This window comes from Impatiens glandulifera, chromosome 4 (genome assembly GCF_907164915.1).
Source record: "Impatiens glandulifera chromosome 4, dImpGla2.1, whole genome shotgun sequence".
In the NCBI taxonomy this organism is placed as follows: domain Eukaryota; kingdom Viridiplantae; phylum Streptophyta; class Magnoliopsida; order Ericales; family Balsaminaceae; genus Impatiens; species Impatiens glandulifera.
In genome coordinates this window covers 4,133,227-4,148,451 of record NC_061865.1, presented here as the reverse complement: position 1 = coordinate 4,148,451, position 15,225 = coordinate 4,133,227, and the positions used below count along the sequence as shown (strand labels likewise).

Here is a 15,225-nt window from a genome sequence, read left to right as displayed (position 1 = left end):
GTGAATTTTTATTTTTTATTTATTTTTATTATGGTTAGAGTCTTAGAGATTAAAAGAAAACTTGAACAATTTAACTACATTATTTGTTTGAGTCCAGACTCTATGGGCTAGAATGTGAATATAGTTTAATAAGAAAGAGCCTAATAAGTGTAATGACTTTAATTAAAGAAAAAAAACCCAATATGATAAAGCCCAAGAAGCATAGACTTTAATAAGTAAAGGCCCAACTTCATTATCTTTTTTCATTAAAAAATACTTACATAATAAAATTCAAACATTCTTATTTGTTAATATGGTTTATAATCATTTAAAATTTTCATTAGTTTAATTACTAAATTTTAACACAATGTTACTTCAAAATAAAAATCTTATTTAATAATTTAAAATTACGAATTCGATTCTTACTTAAAAGACTGTAAAGAGGATAATGACTTTATCGACAACATTTTCTAAACTAAAAAAAATCATTTAAAAGATTCATGATGATCCGAGACCATTAGTGTTTAAAAAAAAATATAGTTCAAAAAGAAAATTTTAATTTAAGAACATCAAAACATGTGAATAAAGATCATAATTAATATATGATATCCATTCGTTTCTGTTTTGTGGGATGATATTTATGTTCTCACTCTGATCAGAACACTATTAAACATAATTAATATATAAAATCACAAATATATATATATATTTATTTTAATATTATATAATTTAAAAGTTTAATTTTTTATAATAATATAATTTTGTAATATATTATATTATATATAATATTAAAAAATTCGTTTATATAATTTAATTAATTTATTTTTCGATAATATGATATGACGTTGTATACGAGATTGTCTACGAGAGTTAATAAAGATAATTGATTTTTTTTTTTTAAAGTAAAATGAGCTGGAGATGATAAACGCTTTTTTTTTCGATCTACACCATTTTAATCTCTACTTGAGCTACATGTGATTGATCATTTTTTAAGACCCTATCCTAATTCTATTTCATATAAACTACATTTATAATGTTATTTAAGTAGTAATAAGTTTATCTACAATATATAAATTTTGAATTCGATTCCAACTAAAATTGAAACTTTAATGTAAATATGTACAATTCTATGAATAAAATACATAAAATATCTAAATGGAAAGATGACTATTATTTTGATTTCTCTTTCTCGTGCATTAAGAGAGTTGTCCTTCTTTCTTCCATTAATGAATTAAAGCATTCCCACCACTTGCCTTGTCACATGTATCACCAATGTTAATTTAATTTCAAACCTCCTTTATAGTTGTATCTCTTTTATAAAATGCAATTTTTTTTTTTTTTTACATTAATCATGTGTATCTTCTTCCCTCAATCTCTTTTCAAACCCAATCGCTTTACTTGTAAAATCGAAATCAAACAATCTTTAGGTTGCGACATTCTATCGATAACGAGTTACTTTAAATATTATCACCGAGTTGACCTATTATATGGTTGAGAAGGGACCATATCACATTCTACTAAATTGCATGTGCCTATATAATGCAGATGTTGTTTCTAACATTAATTTCATCATCTGCCCAACATGAAATCAAACATATATATTACTAAGAAGCCTGAAAGAACCAGGCTGGCTCCGAAAATAAAGCCGAGGCAGGCCCGCGAATAATTTATAAGGGCGCTTGTTGAAACTCTTGATGTGTATAAATCGGGGATATTGTGGTCCTCCTATGTCGAGGTGAAAACTATAACAAATAATAATCCTAATAAATATGAGGTTAAATGAATTTCAACTTACCTATTCTTTTAAGTAAATTTATGATAAATATCGAAGAAATAGTGTAGTTTTGATATTAATGTAAAATGTTTATCTTGAAAAAAAAAGTTTTAGTTTTTTATATGTTTAACATACAAACTAGGTATTTTAATTTATTTAAAATATAACTTAATAGGTTCTTAACTAAAAGATTATAATTTATAAAATTGTGATATAAACAATCAATGTAGAGTCTATTCATTAACTATCTAGAATTCAAGATCTAGACAATAAACTTATTTTATAGTTTATTAATATTTTATGAAATTATTAATTAAAATACATTAGTTTAAAAATAACTTGGATAATTTTGTAAAAAACAACTTTAATAAACTAATTTCCAATTAAGATGATTTTACACAAGGTATTAGACAAATAGTGGAAATAATTCACTTTATAAACTAGTGATGATAAATAACAATAATTTTTAATTAAATCTTAAACATACAAAGAAGAAGAAAGATGGAACGAAAAACAACTTTATCACATAATTATATTATTAACGTTATTTTTGAAAGGGACCGTTCAAACCTAATTAGACGTTGAATTGATCTGTCACATTAATTGTACGTGGTCAATTTTCGATTTCTTTATTCACAAAGAAAATCTAAATTTAATAAAAAAATATATTACAATAGTTTGCAGAAAATCTAAATTTAATAAAAAAAAATTACAATAAAATAGATCAAGCAAATATCAGGTAATGTTATTAAAAATATATAAAAATAAAAACAAAATGTATGATGTTTTTTATATGAATTTAATTTGAGAATGACTAAGAGGGTTTTTTAATTTATAATTTTTACACAATCCATGTTAAAAAAATATCATATTTTGATAGAAAATTAAATAATAATAATTTTTAAAATATCAAAATATCCAACTAATGTTTTTTTTTTTAAAAATATATTCATTGTATATGACTCCAGCTTGAATTTGATCACTTCAATTAAAGAACTCATGTTTGTCATGTGATACAAAAAGTGATAAAATTAAATATAAAATGAACACACATATTTACTTACCAATTCCTTTATTGAGCTCAATGTCTACAAATGAAATGATTTTTTTTTTTTTATTAATTTTTAAATTTCATTCTCATTTAAAATATTTTAAGAAAATATAAAGCCTTCTTTGAATTTTTTTTTTTATCTAATTATAATCAAATATCAATTCCATGAACCTTCTAATCAATCATATTACTCTATTAATTAACAAAAATATAAAAATATTATATATTAAAATAAAATCATTTTATCATTATAATAGTAATAACTTTTAATTTTTTTACCAAATAATATATTCTCCTCAAAATTAACAAGCATCCATATTTTTTAAATAATTCAAATTTATTTAAATAAATCTTTATCAAACTAGCTCTAAGATTATAATAATAATTAAAGTACATTAAAAATTTGTTAAAAAAACATTTTCAAATAAAGTCCTCTCCACCTCTCCTTTCCATCACATCTTGCTTCATAAGATGCCAGACTGATATAGTCCTTGTTTACCTGTAACTTTTATTACAGAAAATAATATATATATATATATATATATATATGAATTTATTATTTAATATTTTTGTAAAAATATTTCTTTAAAACTTTTTTTTTTTGTTTGTTAATAGTATAGTGGTTTTTAAGATATATATGAAAATTATAATATACTATTTAATTTGAATGGTTTAATTTGTTACGATTTGGTTCGGTTTGATAAGGAGACTATATTTTTGTCTTCATCTTAATTTTGTCATAAAACAAATAAGTATATAAAAATATATTTATATTTATTTATTTTTCATATTTTATTAAAATTTGATTTTTTTAATAATAATATTAAATTTTAATATATATATATATATTTTTTTGTTTGAGAGCTTTTAGAAATGGCATAATAAGAACTCCCTTGATAAACAATATTTTTAATTAATTTATAATAAGATAGTATGCAATTATACTAGTTTATTTTATTCCTTGTGTAAATATCACTTATAAATTTTTTATTGTTTTTTAAAATGATATGTGATAACTATTATTTAATTAAAATCAAAATAAAAAAGTTTAATTCAATAAACTATAATTAATTTAACTTGTCATAATTATCATAACAATTACTTTTTAAAAGTTATTATAGAATCAAAGTGCATCATTTTTAGCCAAAAGAGAATAATAATATATGTTTTTTGATAAAATTTCACATCATTCTAACAAAAAAAAACATTTCTTAACAATATTTGTTTAAAATTATTTGGCAAAGTGAACAAAATAAAATTTAAAAACTAGAATATTATATATATATATATATATATTATAATACTTAAATATTAATTATTAGGTCACAAATTCTGATTAATTGAATGTAATTAAATATAAATTAATAATATTAAGTCGTCTAAAAAATTATCATTTTACAAGTGAGATTAATGGCTCGATAATGACTACAAACTAATATTTGACTATAAACTAATAATATTAGTGTCAAAACAAAAAATTAAATATCCATAGTTGATTTTTACAAGAGCATATATTAATATTAATATTTTATTTTATTTTTAATTTATATTTAATTACATTTCTTAACAATATTTCTTTCAAATAAATTTTATTTGGCAAAGTGAACAAAATAAAGTTTAAAAACTAGAATATTATATATATATATATTAATTAATACTTAAATATTAATTATTAGGTCACAAATTCTGATTAATTTAAATATCTGTGTAAGTTTAATTGAATCTAATTAAATTTAAATTAATAATATTAAGCCGTCTAAAAAATTATCATAGAGTGAGATTAATGGCTCTATAATGCCTAAATTAATATTTGATTGGTGTATCGAAACAAAAAATAAATAAATATCCATTATTGTATTTTACAAGAGTATATATTAATATTTTTATTTAATTTAAACTACATTGTTGGAATGATATATTTATGTCTAATTATTTTTGTTATCTTATTTAAATATATTATCAATTTATTTATTATTTCAATTCAATTGTTATTTTATTAAATTAAAATATATAATATTTGTTTATACATTATTAATCAAACATGATTTTGACAATAAATTAATTAGTTTGATATAATAATATTAGTTATTATTTATTAGATGACCTTCATTTTAAATAATTATATTACAATAATTCAGAAATTAACTATATATTATTACAAATAAAATATGAAAATATTATTTTAATTTAATATTAAAATTAATTTTATAATTATTTAAATAATATAACAAAATATATGTTAATCATAATTATAGCTATTTGTTCACTTAACATTTAAATTTTATTTATTTATTTTTATTAAAATTAGTTTTTGTTATAAATGGGTGATGGGTAGATTGATGGGATATATTTAATTAATTTAAATTATCTTATTTTACATTATTTTTGTTTATTTTATATTTATTTTTATTGAAATTATTTTTTACATATTTAATCTTGTTTGACTTTATCCTCTAAATATCTAAAATTATTTAAAATGTTATAAAATTATTAATTTATATTAAAAGCATACACAAAAATTTCTTAAATTTCTTATATTTGTTCTATTTATTTTTCAAACTTCTACTACAAGCAAAACTTTCACATTTGTATTAAGATGACTTTATCAACTACATTCTCAATCAAAACGAAAATGTATATACTCTTTTCCAATTCCCTACAACAATGTTTAAGAGGTAAAACAAAATCATTACTCATTCGTCTTCTCCATATTGTATCCCAAAAATAATTTAAAAAAATATTAATGTTCATAAAGATAAGAAAAATGTTCAATAGTCATACAGTGAAATATAAAATATAATATTGTAAAATAAAATCCGTAATATGATTGAATCGATCGGCTAAACATGACTTATACCAAAAGAGCGACTATCCCCTTAGTGAGAGTGAAAATGAATTGAACGTGAAAATGAATGTAATTTGAATTGAAGACAAAATATGTTTATTAGTCAAAATAAGTTTTAATTCAAATATGAGAAACACAACCTATAACCTAGTTGGAATCTTAGGCGATTCTTAATTTTAAATTAGTTAACAAAATGGATCAAATTTCAACTATATAATAATAATTATTCATATTTAGAGTTAAATTCTTCATTTTTGTATTTTAAAAAGTCTAACTATTTCAAACAAAAATAAATATATAAAAAATAATTTCAAACAAAAATAAATATATAAAAAATAATTTCAAACAAAAATAAATAAATAAAACATTTCAAACAATAATGAGTAGATCATTTGAAAATCCTTAAACCCCATCGAAATAAGTATTTGGTCCAAACTCCAAACCTTGTTTGTAAACACTTATATCAAATTTGTCTCAACCACATGCGGGCCTAACTCCAACTCCCACCGTCTCACACATTGATTATTAGAGCTAGTTTGATTTAAGGTATCTATATATATATAATGATGTTTAATTTTGAAAAGAGTCCGAATTGTCGGTTTGAGAGATATGATTAATTTGAATATATATGTGAGAGTAAATGAATATTTGGGTCGAATTCTAGGTTGACCCGCCCATAAACTTTAAACAGTTAAAAATAAAATTAAAAAATGTTATAGGTATGTTTTTGAACTCGCAGCCTAACAAAAACAAGTATAATTCTTTAACCAACTAAGCTAATAACACTTTATATTTTTAATTCAACACCAAATTTGATAAACGCGTGAGGTTGTAACAATATAAGTTCAACTTTTTAACTAACTAATATATATATATATATATATATATAAATATAAATATAAATATATAATGATGCTTAATTTTGAAAGTGTCCGAATTGCTGGTCGAGAGAGCTGTGGTTAATTTGGATATATGTGATAGTAAATGTTAATTTGGATATATATATATATATATATATATATATATATATGTGATAGTAAATGAATACTTTAGTCGGATTCTAGGTTGACTTACCCATAAACTTAAAACGGTTAAAAATAAAATAAAAAATGCGGTATGTTTCAAACTCGCAACCTAATAAAACAAGGACAACTCTTTAACCAATTAGACTAATAACACTTTAAATTTTTAGTTCAACACCAAATTTGATGACGCGGAACGTTTTAACAATATATTTTTATCCGTTTGCATCGCACGAGGATATTTCTAGTTTAAATAATCATATTTATTTAAAAAATATTGGTCAGTAGTAATTTCGAAAATTTAATTATTTGTAAGGATAAAATTTTAAATAAAAATATTTTAAAATTTGATTAATTATTTTAATAATATAATTATTATAGAATAGATATTTTTTTTTTTATTGTGGTCGAATTTGTTTCTAGAAGGCTTCTAGAAATTATTTAGTTTTATATTTCGATAGTTAATATATATATATATATATATATATATATATATATATATATATATATATATATATATTACTAATGTGACATTAATTATATATATATATATATTTAAATTAACAATAATTTTAAAATACGAAAAGTAGTATAATTTTAAAGAATTAATTTAAATTTATAGAGATTCTTTAGTATTCAAATTGTGACATTAGGTGAACAAACACATTAGTAATATTATGATTTTTAAATTATTACTAATTATTATTAAAATATTCAAATATAATAAAAGATTATATTTAAAAATAAATTATTTTTATTATATCATTGAATTATAATTAAATATTATCAATTTTAGTTAAATAAATAAAATATATTTCAACCGAACTTATTAATTAAAATAAAGTTTTCAGTTACACATTAACAGAAATATATTTATAAATGATTTATCTAATTCAAAAATTAGTAATAAATAAGATTATTTAATTTTAAAAAGGAATATGAAAAAAAAATGTATAGACTTTATGCAATTTACCATGTCCAAAAATTTCAACCAAATGAAGATAATGAAAGGGTTTAGAAGGTATCAATGAAAGAGTGAAAAGTATTTAACTGTTAGTTTGGAAAAAAGAGCTTTAAGAAGTATTACATCAAAATTTAAGAGGATCTTAAATCTCATTAGATAATACTTGACATGTCATGGAGAATACTCTATTTTAAAATAGGTTTAAATAAAAATTATTTCCGAATTTATAAGGTAGTTAAATGAACATTGGATAGAAGAGTTTTTTTTATTTTTTTATTTCTCTATTTAAACCACCTAGTGCACTTGCAAAAGACCTAGAATTTTCTACTCTCACGTCCATAGACTGTCCCTTTTAAAAAAAATTCTAAGCAAACACTAATTAGATTTTATTGATCACAAATATTGCTTAGGACATAAGAATTCACCTTTCCCAAAATCAAGAAGAACCCTCTTTGTAAGTTCTTGTTTTCTTTCCATCTACCTTTGTCTTTACATAATAATAAATGCTTTGTCTTTGCCTATTCCATTATAATATGTAATTACATGCATGTATTGTTAGATTAGGTTTTAGCTTTATGCATTTAACAATGTAAATATATAAATAAACTCATCATGTACATAAATAAAACAAGAATAACAAAAATAAATTAAACTAGAAATTAAAACTATAAAAGGGTCTTTGACCCAAAACCTTCTTAAAAAAATTGGCTCAAGAATTAGTCATTTGAAAAACCAGGGGTCAAACACTTTATATCTAGATTTGAATCTGGATCCTTTTGAGTCAAAAACAATAAATAAATGTTTTAAACGATTTGACTCGAAAGGATTAAGATTTAAGGTTAGATACGAGACTTTTGATTGAATTTTTTTATAAAACCCTAAAAAGCTAACCCATAAAAAAATATTCCTTGCTTTATACTGTTCAATTTAATTATTTTTTATGAATGTTAGACTTAGAATTTTATATTATATAATTGATTGTTAATGTACAAAGATTCTGCAAAATTTCATGCATGGGATTCATTTGCATCACCAAAAACCTAGTTAGTTAGGGTTAGGTTAGGATAGAAAGTCCGAAGAACAACATATATTTTGTTGTAGCGGTGTATAAGACCAGAAAAACGAACCCTAAAGCGCGTTGGAAGAAAATCAGACTGAGAAAAATGCACTTTAAAGCACGCACATATGTCAACCGAGGAGCTCCTCTACACGTAGAGATTGACGCTTTCCTGTTGATTCCAACGCTTCTGGACGTTACTGCGCACATATGACCGAGAAAACTAGTTTGACTTTGTGCTTGATTAATTTTCTTGATGCTTAGGACCGATAAAATGGACCCGAAGTGCAATGATGAACCTTCTTCCAACAGAGGAAGGGGTTCACCCAAGGGCTACTATTACAGGTTTCCATCCGACCGAGCGATGAAAACCCCAAGTTAAGTTTAATTGCACCTTAGACCGATATAGATATATATATATATATATATATAGGTTTTTGTTATTTTTCTACACCCTTAGGTTAACCTCTTAGGGCTATATTTCTGAACCCAATGAAGACCCGATGCTCACTTAAGACCGAGAAGACGAACCTGCTGCTGGTCACACGTTTCTACACCCAATAGGAGACCCTGACCGAGAGCCTTCACCTACTGTTGCTGAAAGTCAGGACCCTACTTTGTGCACCCGTTAGGACCGATGATTGAATCCTACTGTACCCGAGGACTGATGATTGAAGCCTACTACACCCAAGGATCGAGGATTGAAGCCTGTTGCACCCGAGGTCTGATGATTGAAGCCTGCTACACCGAGGATCAAGGATTGGAGCACCTGCTGCACGCTGCTCGATCAAGGATGCATATTCCAACTAAGTCGGGTTCACACCTCGATTGAAATCAGGTTTTGCGACCGTGGAGGCTAACCACGATCCTTTTACTTATTTTTATAGATATTTTTGTCTTGTCTAGACTAGTTTTTTCATTGGGTTTTTGTTGGCTTTATTTTATGTATGTTTGTGGTTTATGTGATCGAAATTTAACGGCCAAAATTAATTAATAGAGACCTTAGTGACGTTGTGAGACATAACGTCTAAAAAATTATTTTTTACACGTAACCAAACGCCGAACTCATTTATCTTAATTTTCTATTTTTTTTATAAATTAGGTGTCGACTCTCCAATACTTAGATTATTAAAATTGAAAAAAATTAAAGTAGACATGTGACACACTTCTCATTAAATATCTCAATATCTTCCTGATTTGATTCAATAGGATGACAAGTTATTGAGCTATCAATAAATTTCCCTCACATCTTTTTTTTTTTTTCTTTCTAAAAGATTTTTTTTACCAAGAGGGATCCCATAATTTTTTTTTTTAATTTGCGACAAAATTTTAGTCTATCAATATTTCAAACAAAAGTAAATGTACAAAGAGTAATTTAAGAAAAAAATAATAAAAAAGAAAACCCTTTCAAACAATAATGGCTGAATCTTTTGAAAATCATTAAACCCCACAGTTGAAGTCCAAACCTTGTTTGAAAAAAACACTTATATCAAATTTGACTTTACCTCTAGATGTGACCTAACTCCAACTCCCACCATCTCACACACATACACATTTATTATTAGTTAGTTTATTAGGCTATTTAAATAATTACATTTATTTAAAAATATTGATCAATAATAATTTTGAAAATTTATTGTTTTTTATATATATTTTTTAAATTAATTTATTTTGAAATATAAAAAAATAGTCTAATTATAAAAAATTGAAGTAAATTTATAGATTCCTTAACATTCAAATTGTGACCACAACTTTAAACAATGGGGTGAACTTTTTTCATGTTTTCATCCCAATATTTTAATGTGATTATTACTAATTAGTATTAAAGTTTTCTTATATCATAAAATAAAAGATTATGTTTAAAAAATTAATTATTTTTATTAACTAACAATACATTTCAACTAAACTTATTATCATACTAAATTCATACAAAAATTATTTATGGCTTCTTAATCAAACTCCTACATAGCTCCAACTTCATAATATAATTATTTAAAATTTAGATAAATGTATAAAGTATTATATTTATTAAAATTGTGATTTTATTTTTATGTTAAATTTAATTAAAGTAAGTGAACATGTGAAAATAAATAAAATAAAAAACTAAAAGTGGCCAATTTTTTCTGCATAAATATATAGCCAGCAGAGGCTTTCCCTCCAATTGGAAGCCTACATCTTCTTCTTCATCATCATCATCTTCCCAATCTCTGCAAAACCCTAAAACCATTAACCAACCAGATCTCTCTCTTTTTCCATCTCATATGGAGATAATTCTACTACTACTGTTCTACATTCTTCCATTAACATACATTCTCTACAACCTCTTCAACTTCATCAATCAAAGAAGAAACCGTCACTGTTACATACTCAATTATCAATGTTTCAAACCCTCCGACAACCAAATGCTCACCACCAAATTCTCCGGCGATATCGTCATGCGTAACAAAAACATCGGCCTAGAAGAGTTCAAATTCCTACTCAAAGCAATCGTCAGCTCCGGCATCGGCGAACAAACCTACGGACCTAATATGGTCTTCCACGGCAGAGAAAACTGTCCTACCTCCGATGATATCATATCAGAGATGGACGTCATGTTCGATGATATCATCCACAAATTACTCACCAGATCCAACGTTTCTCCTTCAGAAATCGACGTTTTAGTCGTCAATGTCTCAATGCTCGCCGCTGTTCCTTCTCTGACCGCTCGTATTATCAACCGCTACAAAATGAGAGAAGATATCAAGGTGTATAATCTCACCGGTATGGGATGCAGTGCGAGCTTGATTTCGATTAACATTATTGAAACGATTTTCAAATCTGAGAAAGATAAGCTCGCATTAATGGTGACATCTGAATCTCTAACACCGAATTGGTACTCCGGTAACGATCGATCAATGATTCTAGCTAACTGCCTTTTCCGGCTCGGCGGTTGCGCTGTTCTGTTAACGAACAAATCATCGTTGAAACAGAAAGCAATGCTGAAACTGAAATCGTTAGTCAGAGTTCATCACGGCGGTAGAGATGAATCGTACGGATGCTGTTTACAGAAGGAAGACGATAATGGCAGAATCGGATTCTATCTAGGTCGGAATCTACCAAAAGCAGCAACGAAAGCATTCATCGAGAATCTGAAACGTATAATACCAAACATCCTTCCAATCCGTGAACTTCTCCGATTCTCAATCGCTTCTTTTGCTTGGAAATGGATTTACGGTTACGGATCTAGAAAACGAGGTTTAGGTTTTCGTCCGATTGTGAATCTGAAAACTGGTGTGAATCATTTCTGTCTTCATACAGGTGGTAAAGCGGTTATTGATGGAATTGGAAAGAGTTTGAATCTGAATGAGTATGATTTAGAGCCTGCGAGGATGACGTTACATAGATTTGGAAATACATCTGCGAGTAGTCTCTGGTATGTTCTTTCTTACATGGAAGCGAAGAAGAGGTTGAGGAAAAGTGATAAGGTGTTCATGATTGGATTTGGAGCTGGATTCAAATGTAACAGTTGTTTATGGGAGGTGATGAGAGATTTGAAAGATGATGATCGGAGTAATGTTTGGAATGAATCCATTGATATGTATCCGCCTCGATCTGTAGAGAATCCATTTATGGAAATGTATGGATGGCTCAACGAAGAAGATGAAGTTACCTTTGATCGTATGAAGGTTAGAGTATGAAATTAATTATTCATTCTTTATTCATATGACTAATATTTTATTTGTAACTTTATGATATAATCATTTAAATAAATTTTTAATATTCTATGTAATCATTTGTCACATTTTATTATATATATATTTTAAATGAATTTATGTCACACAACAAGAAGGTATGTGCTTTAATGAGTTAATAATGGTGGTGGTACTATTTTATTTCAAATATCTTTGAAATTGAAGTGTTTTTGAGGACTTTTCTAAATACTTTAATGTTGATTTTACATTATTTAACTTTTAAACTATACATTTTAAAAGGGAGTAATGATAGAGAGCAATAATTTGAGGTAATGGTATCGAGAATAATGTATAAACGCGTGATTGGACTTAAGGATGACAATTTAAAACCGTCACGTGAAAATTGAACCGAATTGTCCTGTTTGAGATAGTTTTCCTTCGAAACCGAACGAGGATAGAGAGAAGATGATATTTGTGTTCTCCGTCCCGACCCGCCCCGATCTCACCCTGATTATGCCCCGAATACTATAAAACATAATTATTAACGGTGTCCCGTGGGGATTCTCCGAAACCAAACAAAACCGAACAGAGCGGGGATGATATTAAAAAAAATCCCGAAATAAAAACGGGACGGGGATGGTAAATGCATTCCCCGTCTCGAACCGCCCTATTACCATCCCTGATTGGACTTAAATCTAATAGGAGAATTTTTTTTATTTCAATGTCTAATTACGTGTTGTCACATCATTCCTGATATCATGATACATAATTCTCGCTCTCATATATATATATATTAATTTTGAATAATAATATTTTATTTAATTGAGTTTGAATAATAATAATAATAAATATTATCATTATCTATATAAATCAGAATTAGGATAAGATATTTCATATAATTTATTGTATTTTTAAATGAGTATTTTTTTATTTTTTAGCGGTTTAACTTATCAATTCACTCCATCAATTTAACTAGACGAATAGAACTTAACGTACTGAAACCGATGACTTAAGGAGGCTGAAACCAAGAACTTAAGCGAGGCTAAAAATATTTATATATATTTTTTTTATCTATGATAAAAGAGGGGATCTTTATATTTTTATAATATAGTCAAACAAACAAATAAATAAAATTAATATTTATAAATTTATTAGTTAGTTTAAATGACAAAAACAATGAATAAAAGTATGTTTAATTTGAAATTGAGGGTTATGATTTTTTTTTGGATTAAAATAAAAATGAAAATATGTACCTTACATAATATGAGTAAATGTAAAGCAAATTATGGTACAGTTATTTTCATTTAATCTTTAGGGATTGTTTTGAATAGATGTTTGGTAAGATAACATTTAATTCACTAGGTACATACAGCAATATGCCAATATTACACCCCCCATAAAAATTTAATGCAACAACTGGACTTCGTTTTAATATATTAAAAAATATAAATTTATATCAAGTTTGTAATTATAATAAATTAATAATTGAGTTTTTATTTTTTTTTATAATTATAAATATATTTGATTTTATATTATAAACAAAATGACCATTTTTTATTTTTAAGAAAATTCATTATAAGAAAGGTGCTTGAAAAAAAAAAGTGAGACTTGAATATAAAAACATATTAATGATTTTTATTGTAGGTCGGGTTTAAGCCCAACATATCCTCTTAATAGATCCGCCATTCACCGAACCTATGAAATGAATTTTGATGAGTTACCTATGTGTGTTTGTTTGATGAGAGGAATTGAAATTGTAATTTAATTCCAATTTTTATGTTTGAGAAAAGGATAGAATTGTAATTCAATTCTAATTTATATGTTTGTAAAATAAAATATTGGTTTAAAATGTTAACTTTTTAAATATGTTTTCACATTTTTTGCACGTTTAATACGTTTTTGACATGTTTAACACGTTTTTAACATGTTTAACACGTTTTTAACATTTTTAACACGTTTTTAACATGTTTAACACATTTTCACAATTCAAACACATTTTCACACGTTTAACATATTTTTCACGTTTTTGACATTTTTAATACGTTTAACATTTTTTCACACGTTTTAACAAATTAAACACGTTTCTAACGTTTTTGACACGTTTTTAACATGTTTAATACATTTTTACACTTTTAACATGTTTTTCACGTTTTTCACACGTTTAACACGTTTTTGGCATGTCTAACACGTTTTACACATTTTTGACATGTTTAACACGTTTTTTCACATATTGACACATTTAACATGTTTTTCACATATTTTTCACGTTTAACACGTTTTTCACATTTAACACATTTTTCACACGTTTAACATGCTTTTTACGTTTTTGGCACGTTAAACACATTTTTGGCATGTCTAACACGTTTTTCACACATCTTATACATTTTTGACACGTTTAACATGTTTTTCATGTTTTGGCACGTTTAACACGTTTTCACGTTTTTTACACGGTTTTTCACGTTTTCATACGTTTTAACATATTTTTCACGTTTATACACGTTTTCACACGTTTTTCATGTTTTGCACACGTTTTAACATGTTTTTCATATTTTTACACGATTTTCATGTTTTTTTTACACATTTTCACATTTTTGGCACATTTAACACATTTTGACATTTTTAATATATTTAACATGTTTTTCACACGTTTTGATAGGTTTAAAACGTGTTAAACGTGCAAAAACATAAAAATGTGTTACATGTATCAAAAATGTGTTAAACGTGCCAAATAAGTGAAAAACTTTTTAAACGTGCCAAAACGTGAAAAACGTGTTTAATGTGTTAAAAATGTGTCAAACATGTCAAAAACGTAAAAAAAATGTGAAACGTGTCAACATGTTAAACGTGTTTAATGTGTTAAAA

At 25.4% G+C, this 15,225-nt stretch overlaps 1 protein-coding gene across 1 annotated transcript; it reads left to right on the top strand.

Moving 5' to 3' along the window:
- Positions 1 to 10,842: 10,842 nt before the first annotated feature.
- Positions 10,843 to 12,486, top strand: LOC124936880 (3-ketoacyl-CoA synthase 12-like). The gene has a single exon (XM_047477410.1). The coding sequence runs from the start codon at positions 10,954 to 10,956 to the stop codon at positions 12,367 to 12,369; it is 1,416 nt and encodes a 471-aa protein (XP_047333366.1). The 5' UTR covers positions 10,843 to 10,953; the 3' UTR covers positions 12,370 to 12,486.
- The last annotated feature ends 2,739 nt before the right edge of the window (positions 12,487 to 15,225 follow it).